The sequence below is a fragment of the Channa argus genome, chromosome 17 (genome assembly GCF_033026475.1).
Source record: "Channa argus isolate prfri chromosome 17, Channa argus male v1.0, whole genome shotgun sequence".
In the NCBI taxonomy this organism is placed as follows: Eukaryota; Metazoa; Chordata; class Actinopteri; order Anabantiformes; family Channidae; genus Channa; species Channa argus.
Genome location: NC_090213.1, coordinates 8,136,574 through 8,153,814, shown reverse-complemented (window position 1 = coordinate 8,153,814; position 17,241 = coordinate 8,136,574). Strand labels below are relative to the sequence as shown.

Sequence of the window (17,241 nt, the reverse complement as noted above, 5' to 3'; positions counted from 1 at the left end):
GGTGGTGAGACCATGGATGTTGTTCGGCTTAGAGACAGTGGCACTGAAGGAAAAAACAGGAGGCAGAGCTGGAGGCAGCAGGGTACATCAGAGGGACAGCTCATGTTAGATTTTTGGAGATAAAGTCAGACAGGTTGGAGCTGCCAGGCAGGAGGTCTAGAGGAAGACCAAAGAGGAGATTTATGGATAAAGCAAAACAGAGAGGACATGAAGTTAGAGAGGACATGAAGTTAGTTGGTATGAGAGAAGAGGATGGAGATGACAGGGTTAGATGGAGGCACATGATATTCTGTAGCAACCACTCGAAGGGAACAGCTGAAAGGAAAAGAAGAAGATATGCAGTAGTGCTAGTAATCCCACCTTTTTGTTTGTTTGTTTGTTTGTTTTTTGTTTTTGTAATAAGTATTTAGAGATTTCAACAGAAAACACTAAGAAATTGCAAATCTACGTTTAATTTTGTATTGTTAAGTAATAAGATGTCATATCATCGGCAGGATAGTTTTTTCAAAATGTTATTTTTAGAGAAAGTCATCATTTAGATTACCGCTCCTTCTATGGCACCGAGGGTTTGATGTTTTGGGGCAACTGTAGTGACTTTCTCCGGTCATAAATACATACTACAGCTGCCACTCCTCACTCAACTGTACAACGTCACGTATTTGTTTTTACGTTTCACATGTTCAGGGCCCGCCTCCTGTGTGTCTTGATTAGTTGAAAAAGTTTTCAGGTTCGTAAATCTCCACCCGTGATTGGCCGTTATTAACGTCAATCAATGACGTACAGCTGTCAGGCTCTGCAGTCCACCGCAGTCAAGTCACAGACAACGACGAAGCGCCTGTAATAGGGAGTGTTTTATTGCTGCCTACTCAGCACCAGTTTGTAATGTTTAAGGCTACTCGGATTTTAGACGCGGTTAAAACTAAACTTCAGCTCTATATTTGGCAAGAAACGTGGCTGCGGCTTACTTTTCAGTGCTAAATGAAACCCAATCGTCAAGGTGAATTTAACTTGATCGACTGCGGACAGTTCTTCTGAGCATACAATGAGCGGAAGTTTTGCTAGGATTAAAACCGATGTTTGAAGACGTGGACCTGGCGTTTCAACGAAGAACTGCACGAATTTCCTGAGGCATTTGCCTTTTGTAACTTTCCTCAACAGCGGTGCAAACTGCTGTCGCAGTAGCATAACGTTTCATTAGCGTCAGCTAATTTTAGCTAGCTAGCTAGGCAACTAACGTTAGCTGACAGGCTACAGTAACGTTCCATTAACTTAGGTCGCGCCTTAACTAGTAACTCGGGCTACTTTTTCAGGACGATGCCTTTGGTGTGTTTTTGCAACAGGTAGATACATTGAAAAAACGACGAAGAAGCGGCAAACATATCTGGCATTTACAAACTTAACGGATATTAATCTTAGTTTTAAAGCCGTTGTGTAGGCAATGTCATAAGTTGTGGCTTGGCTTTTGAGTCTGCGTTTTAAACATTTTCCTGGTGTTTCAGAAAACAAGTTACCCAAATGTTGCAATTTGTGGACACACTCTAACCCCAATACCGAACAACAATGGTGGATCATACAGAGTAACCAAGACTTGGACATTACACGAGCTTCAAGTCGTACGGTTTGCTGATGAGGTAGAAACAGAAGAATAAATCTTTTTCATATGACCTAGGGATACAATATCTTGTCTGAAGTCTTCGTCAGCGTATGAATCAAAATGTCATCCATCTCTGCATCCGAAAAAGTGGATGGCTTCACGAGGAAGTCCATGAGGAAAGCCCAGAAACAGAGACGATCCCAGGGCTCTTCACAATACCGCATTCAGAGCGCTCCAGTTGAGCTTTCAACGCTGCCGCAGCTCAAAGGTACGTAAGAGGATGAGGGGGTCTGTCGCCTAAAATAGGCTCTGAGACCAATGTGTTCCGTGTACTGTTAGATCTGCAAATCGTACATACGCTACACAAACTATTAACACGAATCCAGTTGTCAAAGTGAAACAAACACAGCTGGTCATGAGTAACAATGTTTACGGGAAACCACTGGTCAAACGAGTTGTGAACCTTTCGCCAAATATTTTCTCCGTCACTTGTGTGTCTTTTTAGGAAAGCGGTTTTGAAGAGTTAACGACAAGCCATTTAGAAACAAACACGCTTGGAAACTGCGCTTTGCATCAGTTTTGTTTTATGAGTGACTTTTGTCAATTTTTTTTTTTTTTGACTTTTTCTGGAATTAATTGCAAGGTATTTTACAAAAATACAGAATAATCCAACTGCAGCATCTGGATCCGAATTGACTTGATGAGATCTAGAGACAAGTGTTGAGGATGGGTTGTACTTTTGTCAAAGTGTTGTGGAGCGGAATCTCTGACAGAGATGTCTCCGGACTGCAGTGACTGCAAAGGTACAATGTGTAGCACCTGAGATTGGTCAGATTAAGCCACGGATTGATTCTGCTGGAGGTGGAGAGAAAAACAACATTGACAGTGTTTAAGAAAAGCTGGCTCTTTAGCCAGACACGTTTTGCATTTTGTGACATTGCCAGACTAGTTCAAGTGTAAACAGGCAAGTAAAACTGAAGTGCTTTGCCAAAGACAGAATTTCTGCAACACCTTAACAAGTAAGCATGACGGTAGCTTAAGTCATTCTTCTTCATTCCCATAAAAGATAGACATTCATCTCAACAAAGCGTCCACAGGCCCATGATCCTGATACCCTTGTTATAATACTACAGTTTTATTGCACAACATTTCATAAGATTGAGTGGTACCTGGAAGTGTTGCTGCCGAGGAAATAGCCTGTGGAACACTGGGTAATTTTGTTTTTTGTCTGATCGCTTTAACAGTGCTGTGCACTGAGCTTTGGGATAATGCAACAGAGAATACAGGACAGAAAAATGGCAAAGCCTGATACTATGTGGGATTAAAGTAATGGCAAGACTTTAGAATGATTGTGTTTTGAGCTGGTAAAGTGCTCTGTTGTACTGTAAGTGGAGAAGGGCATTTAAAGGCCGAAGTCTTGTAAGAGTCTTTATATTACCTGATCAAAGAGTTTGTTCCTTTCCTACTTTAACTGCGCTTCCTAAAGTGCCTTACTTATTTGTTGCCATGTATTGATTCTCTTTTGGTTTTTGTAAGGACAAATGGCATATAACTATTTTAATATTTATGTAAATTAAAGACTTGTTTTGAAGTTTCTGCACATTTATAAGGCTTGAAGTACATATTTTTTATTTTTTTTAAGTTGGCAGTTTGTTTTGTTTTTCCAACATTTATACCAAAGTCTAACCTGTCAAATCCCCCTCATGTAACATATTCCAACATACACACTATGATTAGTAGGACCTTGCATACCATTTTTAATGGATACAATTACCTCTGGTTATTGCACTTTGTTTTGATACTTGGCAACAGTTAAACATGTTCAGAAACCGCTTCTGCCTGTCTCATGCATCTGTTTATAGATTTTAAAAAGTTAGATCCAATCTCCCCAAATGTTTCACTATTAAACATATCACACATAAAATAATCTAATTTCAGAAACTCAAAACATGACAAATCATGACTATCTTCCCTTACCATTTGATTATATCTTACTCTGCTGTGCCTGCTAGCAACCATGTTAATAATCTGACAACACTGTGGGCTTTAGTAGTGCAGGCCTTGACCACAATCTCAAATTATCTCACCGCATGGCAGCATACATTTTGCGTCATTGTAATTTAAGATAGCTTAATACATAGCTGTAGAATTATAAAATTGGGGTTGAACTTTGTCTTCAATATAGAGTATATCCGAGATATAATAGTATATAAAAAGTGATATGTAAAATCGGGTATTCCTTGCAGATTGGTGTAAAGTCAGAGCTGTTTTAATGCTGGATGAAATGTTAAATGTTAAGATGCTCTGTACAAAATTATAAGTTGGTGACTACGCTACATCAACTTAATCATGAATCATATTCCCTTGTTTTTCCTAAATGGCTTTGTTAAATCTAATGACTTTCAATTGCAATTTGCTAACACTGACTAATGAAGATAAGCCTCAACAGCTCCTCAGCAGAGTATTTATCTTGGTGGGAAGAGAAGGGCTGAAGTACGAAAGGCTTGTCTGGTCAGGTAGTTGGAACTTTTCAACATGATGCAACTTTTCAAATGCTGAACTGGTATTAACCATGTCTTCTATTCTTGTAGAAAATGTAGCCTTTTCATATTTTATCATTCATTTTACATGATCTATATGAGAGCAGATGCTAAAAAGAGGTAGTTAATTTTTTATCAGGAATTTGCACCGTTTGGTATGATCTTTCCCAAAAAGGACTGCACAACAACATCCATAATTGACTTGCCTTGGTGCCAGGCTTAAATGCAACTGCCAAATTATCCTTGTGTCTTCCGCTAAAAGCTTAAAGATGATTTGTGTCTTGCCTTGGTGAAGGGTGCTGGTATAGAATCAAAGAAATCTGTGTTTCAGTCTTTTTTTTTTTTTTTTTTCTCTCTATTTGAATATTTTCACCTAATCGTTCTGTGGGTTCTGTGCAGCCCATCCCAGCACATTTCTGACATTATGTATAGCGCATTCAGTTGTTCTAAATTCTAAAGTACTAGCTAACAAAATAATGAAGTACATCCTGTTTTTTAATGCATTTGACTTTTTTATTCAAGTACAATATAACTTATGTTGATATGTACTAACAGTGTTTTGCAGCACTAATACAGTCACACATAACATTTATGATAGAATTGTTTAACACGTTCTGCATTAAATTATCCTCAGAGTTGGAAAGCTTTTACTGTGAAGGGATGTCAGCACATGATGTACATATAGTGCCAGAGGGCTACTTTTCATTAAAGTTTTGACTTGTTCTCATTTATTGACCAATTTGTGTGTAGATCAGTTTGAAATACTGCATGGCAGCTGGTACACGACTAGCAACACAACATGACTAACGGGAGAGGACCATTTAGAGCATACAAATGATGATTGGATACAGAAGTATAGTCATAAGCAAATGTTACCGTGACATTATGTAATCAAATGTAGGGAAAATCCAAGGCTTAAAAACACAGTTGTCAAAATTTTAATTGTAATGTCAACAGTTATGCATGGCTTTCAAACTAGGGCATCAGTTAATGTAGATGGTTATCTGTGATGTTGTATTTGTTCAAAAACATGTTCAAACTATTCAAAAATTTACTCTTGTGTATTACATCAACAAGAGAACCACAAGAGATATCAATTGTTATTAATTAGGTTACAGTTTGTGGAATGGGCACTCAGCTTTCCAAGTAAGCTGTACTGTTATAAACCTAAAACAACAATGAACTTTTTCTTGATGTAAAACTGGAAATAATTAAACTGTTATATTTAAAGATGTGCCCTTAGAAAGCAGGGTTCTTAATCTCGAGGTCCTATGGTTTTACTATCTACTAACTAAATTCTAAAATATTTCCAAATTCTGCTTTTTCAGTTACTTGCTCTGCAGCCAGGTTGTATTGTGAAATCTGCGATCATTACCATGCAGTTGCTTTGGGGATTGGTTGTTATTCAAGTGATGAGTTGTGACAAAACTGTCTGTGCATTGTCTATATTCACAAATTTACGGTAGCATAAGCTGAAACAACAGTTTGTCATGGAATTGTGCATGCTCAATATTTCCCTTTTTCTGAGATCTTTCAGAATTTCTCACTAACTAACCCATAGTTTCCTTAAGGACATTACAAAATTGGTTGGTCTTCTTAAGATCTGTTGCTTCAACAGCTGTCATCTAGTAGCACTCTGTTGTATAAATCATGGTTCATATAGGCTCCATTGATAGACATAGTCATGCATATTTTATGTATGCTAAGGTGATAATGTTACAACAATGTTTAGATGTTGATATCACTACACAATGAGGATTAAACAATCTACCACACCAAAAGTACAGGAATTGTAGTACTTTGGATACATACAACAAAACGGTGGTGGAATTGTGCTGTTCGGTTGGTTAAAAGCAAAATCTGATACAGTACAGTGTATCAGTACATGTTACATTCAACTTTGTTCTCCAATACATAGAATGCTTGGTTTACACAAAAAGAGCTGACAAAGGTTCCCAAAATGGACAGCAGACTTACTTGGCCTATAGAAACTGAATTACATTGCTGGTTTTATCAGCAATATTCTTGGTTCCTAGATTAACACCACAGAGAAAACAAAATATCTGCAGCCAGCATATTTCAGGTGCTAAAAGGTGGTAGCATGCAAAGATGCTTCTTCTCTCCTACACTGGAGAGTTTGGAGCATTCTACCTCCTGTTGTGTGATAGACATTGAAAGGATGAGTCACTCAGAGACCAACATTGTTGTCATGACAACTGGAAGCCTTGAGAGCAAGCCAGGGAGATGTTTTACTTTCCAAATAAAGACGACTTCATTAAGGTTGGTATTTCTGTCACTGGAGTGAAATTTTCAGCTGAGCAATGATTTGTTACTAGAGCTAAACTTACATTTGAGTAGTGTGGTGGTTATTGGCAATAACCTAAATACAGTTCAGTCACAGCATCATTCGAAAAGGGGATCGACTTGGTTTTCCTTGACTTTCTCCCACACAGAAATCAAGGCTAGCACTTCAATCTTGTTTTCCTGCTTTTCTTTCAAAGATCTGTTTATTTTTAGGAATCTGTTGACTGAGATCTATTGTATTTATCCTGTCTTTTTTTGTTTTTTTTTCACATCTGTTATAAGTGCACTCTATATATTTAGCATGTCACTTCTTTTATGGGACTCCCCATTACAGCTTCGGCTAATCGTTTTATTATCGTATCTTCTCTTGATTATTTTATACAATATATAATTCAGTAATAATATACAGTGACATCAATCCACCCAATTAGCCAAACCCTCTCTCTTTGCTGTGTAATGGCTCTGCTGGCTGATAAAGCTTCCATACGTTCTACACAACCCTTTATGTAGTAATCATATTTTAGCTTTTATGAACAAATCTTAAAAGTTGTGTGGAAAAAATCCATTTGTTAGGGTTTAGCTATAGTTGCTATTAAGTTGTGCAGCAAAATCAGTGATAATATTTCTTTATTCCACATCTTCTTTGTCAAAGGCACTTATTTTACCTTCAAATATACTTGGCCACAGACAGTTTTGCATATGTTCTGCTCGTAGCTGCTAATGTAGCCAAACCACTAGCAGAAATGTTTAGTGGGTTTCCAAAGCTCTTGTAAGATTCTGTCTTTCTAATTCAGTACCCCCTTGGTTTTATGTTTTGTTTTTTGTTTTTTCCTACTTTTAGTTTTCAGATTTAGAATACATTGCATCAACATGGATGTTATGGAGCATGGTAGGAATGATACCTAGAACTGGAAATCGGTTAGCATTTTTGCTAAATGATTTAGGAAAGGCCTTGCCATCACAACACCATCACACTGGTTCTTTGGTTCTGTCATAGATACTCTTGTTGTCCTTTGTAAGCAGACTTTTGCATGTTAAGTCTGTCCCTTTAACCTATCCTTTTGGCTGATTTACATTCATGCATGTAGGCTCCATTCCATCTAAACCTGTCAGGCACAAAAAACATCAACTCTGCTATACAATATGTTGGTTGCTTTGTATGTGTTTTGTAACTCGTTACATCAAACAAATTAGGCATTTAGTTAATCACATAGTTTCTAGCAAAAATGTCTCACTATGGTCCCAGCTTTTCTAACTGAGATGGACATTTTCACTTTATGCAAACCTAGACTTAATTATTGAACACCTGAGATTTAGCCAGTTATTTTATTCACCGTCTTTTGGCCTTGGCTCATCTGGTCATGAAAAGCGCACACACAATCAACATTGGCCTATTGATTGATGAAGTGTTTCCGTCATGTCTGCCAGCTGATCAATACATAATTGAAAACTGAATGCAACTCCTGTGTTGGACTGTGATGAGGTTTGTGCCATTTTTCTGTCCCTGTCGGTGGCATAATTTTGGCCCCTTTGTATTTGCTTGTGCAGCCTCAGTTTTATATTGCATTGGCTGTCTTCTGGCTCAAGACGTGGTTTGAATAACTGTGCTCCCATAATGACTAACTGCAACTAGGGCTGGGTGCTGTTACAGTAAACACATATACCACAATGTATAATTTCACCTTCTTAAAGTGAATGTGTGATTTTTAACTTAATGTGCTGCACCCTTATTTTAGACCATAAGTACCTAAAATGACCCACCAAAATTGAAATGGCTTTATCTCTTTTAAAAATGTCATATTAATTTAGTTTGTTATATATTGCCAGTGATTTGCATGTTACTAAATCTTTTTCTGTAACACTACAAAGTTATTAAGATGAAGTCAACCCCAAGTCTAAAACTCCAGATACACAGTTTACTTTAGAAAAACAGTGGATTTATTCTTAAATGATCAAACTTGGATCCATCAACACATTTGGCATTTTCCTATAAAATTATTAATCAAAATCCATAAAAATAAAATTATGTCTTTCAGTTATAGATTAATCTTTACTGCTCTACTGATAGAATGTATTTGTTGACTGCCACTTCCCATCAAGCAGTAGTCCTTTACAGCTCTAAAGCTTTGGCATCAAATCCTGTTGCTTCTGTTTTGAAGTCAGCTTCCTTGTTTTCCTTTTGATAAGAGTAATGTACACAATGAGCTTTGCACATCCAAAAAGTAGCACATGTCATTTGTGCTGTGTTCATCCTAGGCAGTGCCTACTTTTCACTCACCTTGTGGCTGCTCCTTGTTATAAAGTTTACTGGTTAAGTAACCACTGGCAAATTGAAAACAGGAATACTGTGCACTGTCTGTCCTACGTAAGTCCATGACCTCGACTTGTTGAAATCTACTAGCTGACACAGAAATGGGACTGTGCTGGGCATCCGGCCTGCCACTTTTGTTCACCCTTTTCCTATGCACAGTTGTCGGGACCTCTCTTGGTCAGCTAGTGGAACATTAAACCTTCTCAGGGCGTGCTGCAATCAAGTTTAACAGTGAGTGAAACAGAACTAGAAGTTTCTTCACGAGAGGGTGGATCCTAGTACAGTAACAAATAATCTAAAATGGTTTAAAGCACCTACAACAGTGTGAAAGATTTTTTTTCTCTTTCATGTTTAGAACATATTTGGGGGAAAAAGGCCTGTCTTTATAAGCTGTTACTTATTTGCATTCTACTGATGACAGCAGCACTATTTTGTCTGAATTGCGTGCCTTTCTTATCTCCTGTCCTCTTTTTTCTTTGATTGCACTTGTTTGGAGTTTACTATTCAAGCATGTGTATAGAGAGGCAACAGTGATGTGATGATTATAGACAGCCAGGGGCAAAATAAGTGGCACAAGTTTGTATCTAGCACCTTACCATGTAATTCTTCCAGTATCATGCCAGACAGGAGGACATATGACATTCAAATGACTTCTTCATTTAAACCACAAATATTTTCCACTAGCAAAGCATGTTTTCACTTGTCTGTTCTAAATGGGCAGTTTTCGATATGTGGTTAAACAGCGTTGAAGAACAGATAAAAACCACATGTTGACCCCATGGCCTGTTGGACAGACACAAAAATTATACACACCTTTCTAGCAAACCTAAAAGAGAACGTTAATAAAGTGTTTATGTGGAAATGGCTTGTAAAAATATTAGTGTCAGACTCAGGCTTGAGATAACTGCAGACCTGCCATGTGTACTTCAGTGTTATTTCCACAAGTGTATTAATGGGTCATATTTACTTTAACGTTTTTTTTTTTTTTTTTTTTACTCTCTTAAAATATAAACTGTGTGGTGACTTGTGTTGACACAATACATTAAATCAGGCCTATTACAGTAAACACCGGAAACGTAGTCAGTCTGTATTACCTATTATATCTACTAACATAATACTGTGCTAATTTTGCTTTGCCCATAATATCATCTTTATCTCTCTGACTGTTTTAGAGATTCTTTAAACTGTTATTTGATTAGTGTTGTGATATTGTGTCACCATTATTTTAAAGTGCAGTATAAACACAACTAGGGACACATCTAATTAAGATTGAACATGTACCATCTTACCAGTTCAGCATCTGCAATCAACTCACATGTCTTTCAACTAATGTTTTTGTTGAAGTAATGTCCTTCTATTTCTTATGTCTTAGTTGTAAGGGTTGTATGACTTATTTTGTATTTTAACCTACCAATATTCTTTCAAAACGCATCACGGAAGAGGAGGATTGTGAAACCTGTCACAAATCATAGTAAAACAACCTAAATAATCATAAATATGCATGAGTAAAACATATTTTTAGCACTAACTCGGGGGACTACTTAAAGACTTTGCCCCATCTAGGCATCATACAGCACAATTCTCTCTTTGCTGTGTAGTTGGACACTAACCTGATGGTCCTTACTATAATACAAACATTTGATAACCTGAAGTGTTTGATTGCTTTACCTTGTTCTGACCATGGAAAGTGCTCTTTAAAAACCAGCTGTAATTTAAGAAACTATCATTCTAGATGTATGCAACTTTATGGAAGCACGGGTACATCAGTTAAATGGGTGTTGTCATGACAGAAAAACAGCTACAATAAGAATCCTCTTCCAACACTAATACTGTGGTTGTCTTTTTCTTTCTCGGAGTGTTTCTTACTCAAATCTGTGTTTACAGCAGCAGATGTTGACTTATAGGTCATTTGGGACTATAAACAAGTGGCAACATTTTTTATTTATATGTTTAAAAAAAATCTATTATCCTACTGGGTAACAAGTATGTGTAAATTGATTTTAACTCTTAAAATGCACTACTCACAAAAAGTTAGGGATGAAATTAGGGTGAAATTTCAGAATGCACCTAAAATGCACTACAACTTTTACAGGTGAGCTTAATTTGACCTTCTCTAAACTTTTGAACTGTTCATTGTTTCGGTATGTATAGCATAACACGCTGTTCTCTAACAAGGCAAACACAAAACTTACAACGTGATATTTACTAAAAGTTCTGGTTCAATGACAATTTGTGTTTAAACAATACCCTTATACAGTTTGGCATCATGAGACCAAGACAACACCTAACAATTGACAAGTTAGTGAGACACTGACATTGTTTGTTGTGGAACACCCACCACTGTTGTTAGCTTTTTTTTTCGGTAAATTGTTTGAGATAAAGAAATTACCATTGCATGCTACGACTTAATCATGATATAATAGCAATAACTATTTACCATAAATTTCACCCAATAACTAAAATATCCCTTACTTTCTGTGAGTAGTCTGTGTATCCCATGGGATACCTGCAGGACAATCTGTCACTCTTCAGAGGTCACCTGACCTGCATATTTTCCCTTGGCTTGTTTTGCCGTCTTTGTTTCAGCTGTGCGTCTGTGAAATGCTGACACCAAAGAGGCAAGTATTAGTGAAAAGCACTTTTAATGTGGTGAGCATTAGATTTAAATGTTTGCCATTTTAAGCTGTGAATATGTCAAGACCCCCAGTGTTTGTACTAACATGGTGATATGTGCTTATAGTTTTGAAAGCATTGGAGAGAAAGACCTTGTTGTGAGAACAATGAACAGATGAACCTGTTAAAATAACGTTTTAATACTGAGAATTTGTATGTTGCCAAATACCTTAGATTCCACATTGATGCTGGTTCCTTCTGTTTAAACACATATCGGAATGAAAAGAGATGCCAAGTGCTGTTGCTCCAGAACAGTGGTAATCAAAATGCAAATAGAGGTCAGGTTCTTTATCCAAGCTGCACAGCATAGTGCTAAAAAACCCATCTTAATTCGCATTTATCTGTATCTAATAAACTAGCATATGAGTAATAAAAACTGATATAAATACATAAAAAAATCTTCAAACTTAAATCTTTGTACTTGCCGTGTATTGTATTACGTTTTTATTATTTAAAAAAAATGCAGCCCACAGGCAATATGTTTGTTTTCTATGAAAATTGCCCTTTGCTGTATTCAAAAGCAGCAGCATGATATTCATCCAGGGCACAGCACGTCAGCAAACATCGATCGTGGCATGGTAAAATGGAAAATAGTTGCTTAACTGCAGTTGTTTTCAAATGCTGTTGCCATATTTAGGGTTGTGTTATTTTCACACGCAACACATATTTCAACAGCGTTGATGCAGATAGTATTTTCTGTTAAGACTGAGAAACCTGGTTGCAGCTTTGAATGGTTGATTACTACTTTTCCAGGTGTTCAGTAGTGTTTTAGTTAGAAATGTGTATGAGGCAAGCTGCTTGTCCTTTCGAGAATGCAAAAATTCTTACGTGGCACCAATTTGGTGAATGATCAACCCATGGAAAAAGCTTTACATTGTTTGTGGACTATAGCTTCAGATTAGCTGTTGAGCTAACCCATCTTCCTGTCTGTATCTGTCTATCTGTATGTTTATTTATCTAATAATTTAAGAATAATTATTTATATAGTTGTATTTATTTTGTTAAGGACCTACTGATTCCCCCTAGAGGCTGCACTATGTACATCTATACATTCTATGTAAATATAAACTGTTCAGCTGGAGGTGCCTAGTCTCTTGATAGGAAAAACTACTGTGTGTAATATTTTTAAGAACTTTTGTCTTTATAAATTACTGTGGGCATATAGCTATGCACTGATGTCTATGCTATCAGAGATGTCTACTTCATGGAGTATTGGACATTTTCAATCCATCACTAACTGTAATTTGAGCACTTTGATGCACTGCATAATTTTGTCTTTAGCTCCTTTCACTGTTGCTTTTTGCAATAGTGGTATTTGTTTTTATCCCTTTCTGCACACCTCAATATGGCTTAAAGTACACAAACCTCTTAGCAAAGGGTCTGAATTGCTACTTTTTGTACTCATTAGGGCATCTTCTGTGCTTTGTAGGGTTATATATAAAATTTTCTCCCTCATTTAATGTATTTTTGTTAACCCACCTGTATTTGGTTCTTTGAAAAGTAAAGTTGCAGTTGTACTTAAACCCTCTTCAAAGTGCTTTGGTTGTAGAACCAAAATCATATTTCCTGTTGTCGACAAATCAGATTTTTTTTTTTTTTTGTTCCACCACAAAATATGTTGTTAGAAATCACTGTGAATTATTCAGGCAAAACCTGAAGTGTTATGTTCTTTGAAAATTTGTCAGAAATTAAAGTTTAAAAAATTGAATTTAGCCATACTTTTTAAAATTGTCTTCTACAGCACAATAGATTGCAGTTTGTGTACAAACATTGCAACAATGTAGTTTCTGTTGAACAAAAAAAAGTTCCTTCCTATTGTTAGCATATAAATTGTTTCAAGACAGTTTTTTGAATATGCACTCATAAGATTAGGAAATAACAGCAGCATTGCACATTGTGCAGCTTGCCAAGCATGCTTTGTTCTGCTAGTAGTCGGTTAAGAAATCACAAACTAATAAAAAAAAAAACTTATGTCATACCAACAAGCAGATGTGTTATTTACCAATTTACAATAGGCGAGAAAATATGAACAACACTAAATGGAACTCTGCAAACATCAAGGCTTGTGCAACATTTGGTTTCTTCATAGCAGTGGTTGGCAAAAATTAGTGTCTGGATTTGGTAAATGCAGAGCAGATAGGATGGTGTGTTTCCTTAGTATCACGGATTACAAAAAGAAACTGCTTCAGTGTATTTTAGGAATCAGTGGACGCTGTGTAAATCTTGTGATTTGAATACAATCAGTGATTGTATTCCACTGACAGAGTTGTACAAAAAGCAAACATCTCTTTGTGTGTGTGTGTGTGTGTGTGTGTTTGGCAGAAAGGATTCTTCCTGTGTCTTTTGTTTTACGTCATTGTCACTTTTAAGGTATTCTAATAGCCGCTATTATCAGGTAAAACCTATAATCTGGGGCTCGTCTTTTTATAATGCCACAACAATCTCTATGTAGAGGAATTTATACTCAAAATACAGAAGTTCACCATGAAGGGATCAGCAGTGCCACAATTAAAGTGATTTGTGAATGGCAGTTTAGGTTTGTATCTATCATTTTAACCCTGCCACTTTCTTACTCATATCTGTTTGGGGTCATGAGATTGCATGATGTTATCTCCAGAAATGTCATAGAAAATGTGATCACTGAAGGTTTGTATAAGCAACAGCAAACAGAATATGTAGTACAGATGGCGCAACACATTTAACAAAGGTTATCTGTCTTACTTTCAATGTCAGCTACAACATGATTCCATTTTATGTGGGAGTGAAGGACTCCTATTTTCTTCTTGCAGATTAAAATGACCATTTATAACTCTGAAGCTAAATCCATTTAAATAGTTGACAACTTAATTTATTCGGAATTTTTATCTGACCTCTCACATTTTCTTCCTATCTTTGTTCTCATGCATGGCTTCATATTCCTGCTTGAAATATTTTTCTTCTTTGCAAGTACCCTGAGGAATTTGTGCTCTAATGCATCTGTATCTAAAAGGCAAAAATAGGTTTACTTTGGGAAAAGCATCTACATGTCAGACTGTCTCTAACAGGCCCAGCTATTGGTTCTCTCGGGAGGGAATAAAGACACTTCCCTGTAAAGTTATAAAAAGACACAGAGTTCACACAAAATACAGTGTGTGTGTGTTGTTTCCATGAATGGGATGCCTGAGTTTCCCATTTCATGCATGATCATGGCCCATCATGAAGAATTGTGGAGTAAAATATTTTATATATAAAAAGAGAAGACATTTAAAGTTTAGACTTACAGGTATAATTTGACATTTTGGTAGAAAAGAAGCTTATTTTTGTTCTTCGTGAGAGGTGGAGGAGATTTATACTACTGTCCTGTCTTTATATTGAATTAAGTGTTAAAGGCAGGAGACGATTTGCTTGGCTTATTAAAAAAAGGTTAAAAATACCTTCCTACATCCTAAATAATTACTACTTAAAACAAATAATTATTACTACTTCTTAAAAAGAATATGTGTTCATTGTTTAGAAATTTTTATGGAACCTGAAGTATACAAACCAATTTGGTACAAGGAAGGAAAAAGCCTGTTTCGGAGTTAGTTTCTCATTAACTGTATATTTACGAGAGGTGCAGCCGAACTGCTATGTTACTCTGTCTTAAAGGCTCAAATATGATTTGACTTTCTAGAAAACACTCGGGTTTTAAACATAGCATGTCCACCCAAAATAAGTACAGCCCCGGACACGTTTACCAGATACCGCTTAGAGGACAACCATGCCAGGTACCTGTGTGTCATGTTAGCAGAAACATTCAGGCTGCAGGGAAATCGTGGCCCTTTTTTCTTTTCCTGTTTTAGTTTGGTTCAGGCTGCCCTGTCAGCCTGGAACACGTTGAGATCTGAAACTTGGCAATAGGGCAAAGCAGTTCATTAACAAGTCAGCTTGCTGTTGTTAGACGCAGATGCTGAGTCCGTCAGAGCAGCAGCCAGTGGTCTGACCTGTAGAGTTCAGTTGCATAAGTACTTATCAGCTGTCAACACCACTGGAACATGCTCACTAGGTATGAAGCTCATTGTGGAACTTGCCTGCGCTGTGTCCTCAGCCACACCATTTTCTGGTGTAATGCCTGTGTAGTTACATAATATTGCTCAATGACAATCTGCATCATGACACTTGTCACCCTGACTTCTCTTCTCCTCTTGTTAAATGCACACTAGCAATGAAGTGTAAATTCACAAGTGTGTTTTTGTGTTCCAGGGCTGCAAGAAACAATTATTTTCATTATTGCATAATCGATTAACACCCTTGGCAGTTTCTCAGAGCATAGCTTCTTTTGTCCAACCAACAGTCTAAAACCTGCATAATTCATTTAATATCATATTAATCAACACAGCGTTTCATTAATAAATATATTACTGGAATGAATAAATCTTAATCTTTTTATGACTGTAACAATTATTCGATTGGCAAAAAAAACATTTGCAGGTATTTTGATAATCAGCTTCTCAGTAAGTTGAGTATTTGTATTGTTTAAGACAGTCATTCTTTAAAACGTATTATGTTAATTTAATTTATTTGGTCATTTAAAATTTTTTTTGTTCTTGAGGTGCTAATCAGACCTGTGGACACGTTTGTGTGTCCTCCTGTTTCCCTTACAAATCATCACTGTACAGTGTGTCACTGCATTGCTGGATAGCTGCCAAATGCTACTTATAGCTCAGCCAGGGTCAAGTTTGAAAGCTCTAATAACCCTGAATGCACTTAACATCTAATCCATAAAAGGCTTTACAATGAAAGCTGAGGATGTCTGGGCTGCCTCTGTGTGGCAGAATGTATTGTTGCATTGCGTTTGTCTGCCCGTTTGATTGGCTTTCCCTTTAGCTGGACATGCAATATACCAAATATTTATTTTGTTCTTTGATGTGAAATAGTCAAGCATATATTAACAAGCAAGTCAGACCAAATAGGGAAAAGCTGCAGTTGTCAATGCTAGTGCAGTAGTTCGGCGGCACCTCCATACTTTGTATCATACACAATATTTAGAACATTACATTTTACTTTGTCGTGCTCATAAGCAGTGAAACTTTTGTGTGCTTCCAGATGCTCCCTCAACAGAGCAGCCGGAACTGTTTACCCAGAAACTCCAGCAGTGCTGCATGATCTTCGACTTTCTGGACTCTGTGACAGACCTGAAGAGCAAGGAGATCAAGAGGGCCACACTAAACGAGCTTGTGGACTATGTTTCCACCAACAGAGGGGTGCTGGTGGAGTCTGCGTACCCAGAAATCGCTAATATGGTGAGGACATACACACAAGTAGTGCCGAAAATTTTATTCTGGTGCTTCTCTAAATTTCTGTGGCCTGATATAATTAAAAAAATCTACTTGGCAACCCAAAGACAGTGTAAAAGCTATATATTAATGGTTAAGTTGTGTGCTATTATAAAACGGCTTCCCACTGTGTAACTAAATAATAATAAATTCCTGCTACTGCAGGAATAAAAAAATAATAATAATAATAATAAAATAATAAAAAATGCTAATCATGCATCATGACAATGCAAGTAGGCAGGGCGTGTCGTGTCAGCAGCTTGTGTGAAACTTCTTTTCCTTTTTATAAAAAAGTCCTTGCTGTACTGTACACATTTTTTTTTCTTCTCGAATCTGAATTTATCTCCAAAACATGTTCAATTTTGAGAGTCATGTCTTGTTGTTTTATTTTGTTTAGTGCAAGCTGCTACCTTTTTATTATAATCATAGCAACAATACAGGGAAAATTTTGCCAACCTTTCATAGTATATACTGCAGTGACGCTACTGGTTTAATCTTATTTCCAACCAAGACAACTTGCAAGAT

The 17,241-nt window shown here is 36.8% G+C and overlaps 1 protein-coding gene across 3 annotated transcripts in view; it reads left to right on the top strand.

The window, feature by feature from the left end:
- Positions 1-799: 799 nt before the first annotated feature.
- ppp2r5a (protein phosphatase 2, regulatory subunit B', alpha isoform) overlaps positions 800-17,241 on the top strand; it is a 33,808-nt gene continuing 17,366 nt past the window's right edge. Inside the window, exons 1-3 of one of the 3 annotated variants that reach the window (XM_067481433.1) lie at positions 800-997; positions 1,670-1,862; positions 16,487-16,683. In XM_067481433.1, coding sequence (XP_067337534.1) covers positions 1,715-1,862; positions 16,487-16,683 — 345 coding nt within the window. In that variant the 5' untranslated portion in view covers positions 800-997; positions 1,670-1,714. Of the gene's footprint in view, positions 1,863-16,486; positions 16,684-17,241 lie in introns of all 3 variants that reach the window. The other 2 variants (XM_067481434.1, XM_067481432.1) reach the window with 2 other exon arrangements.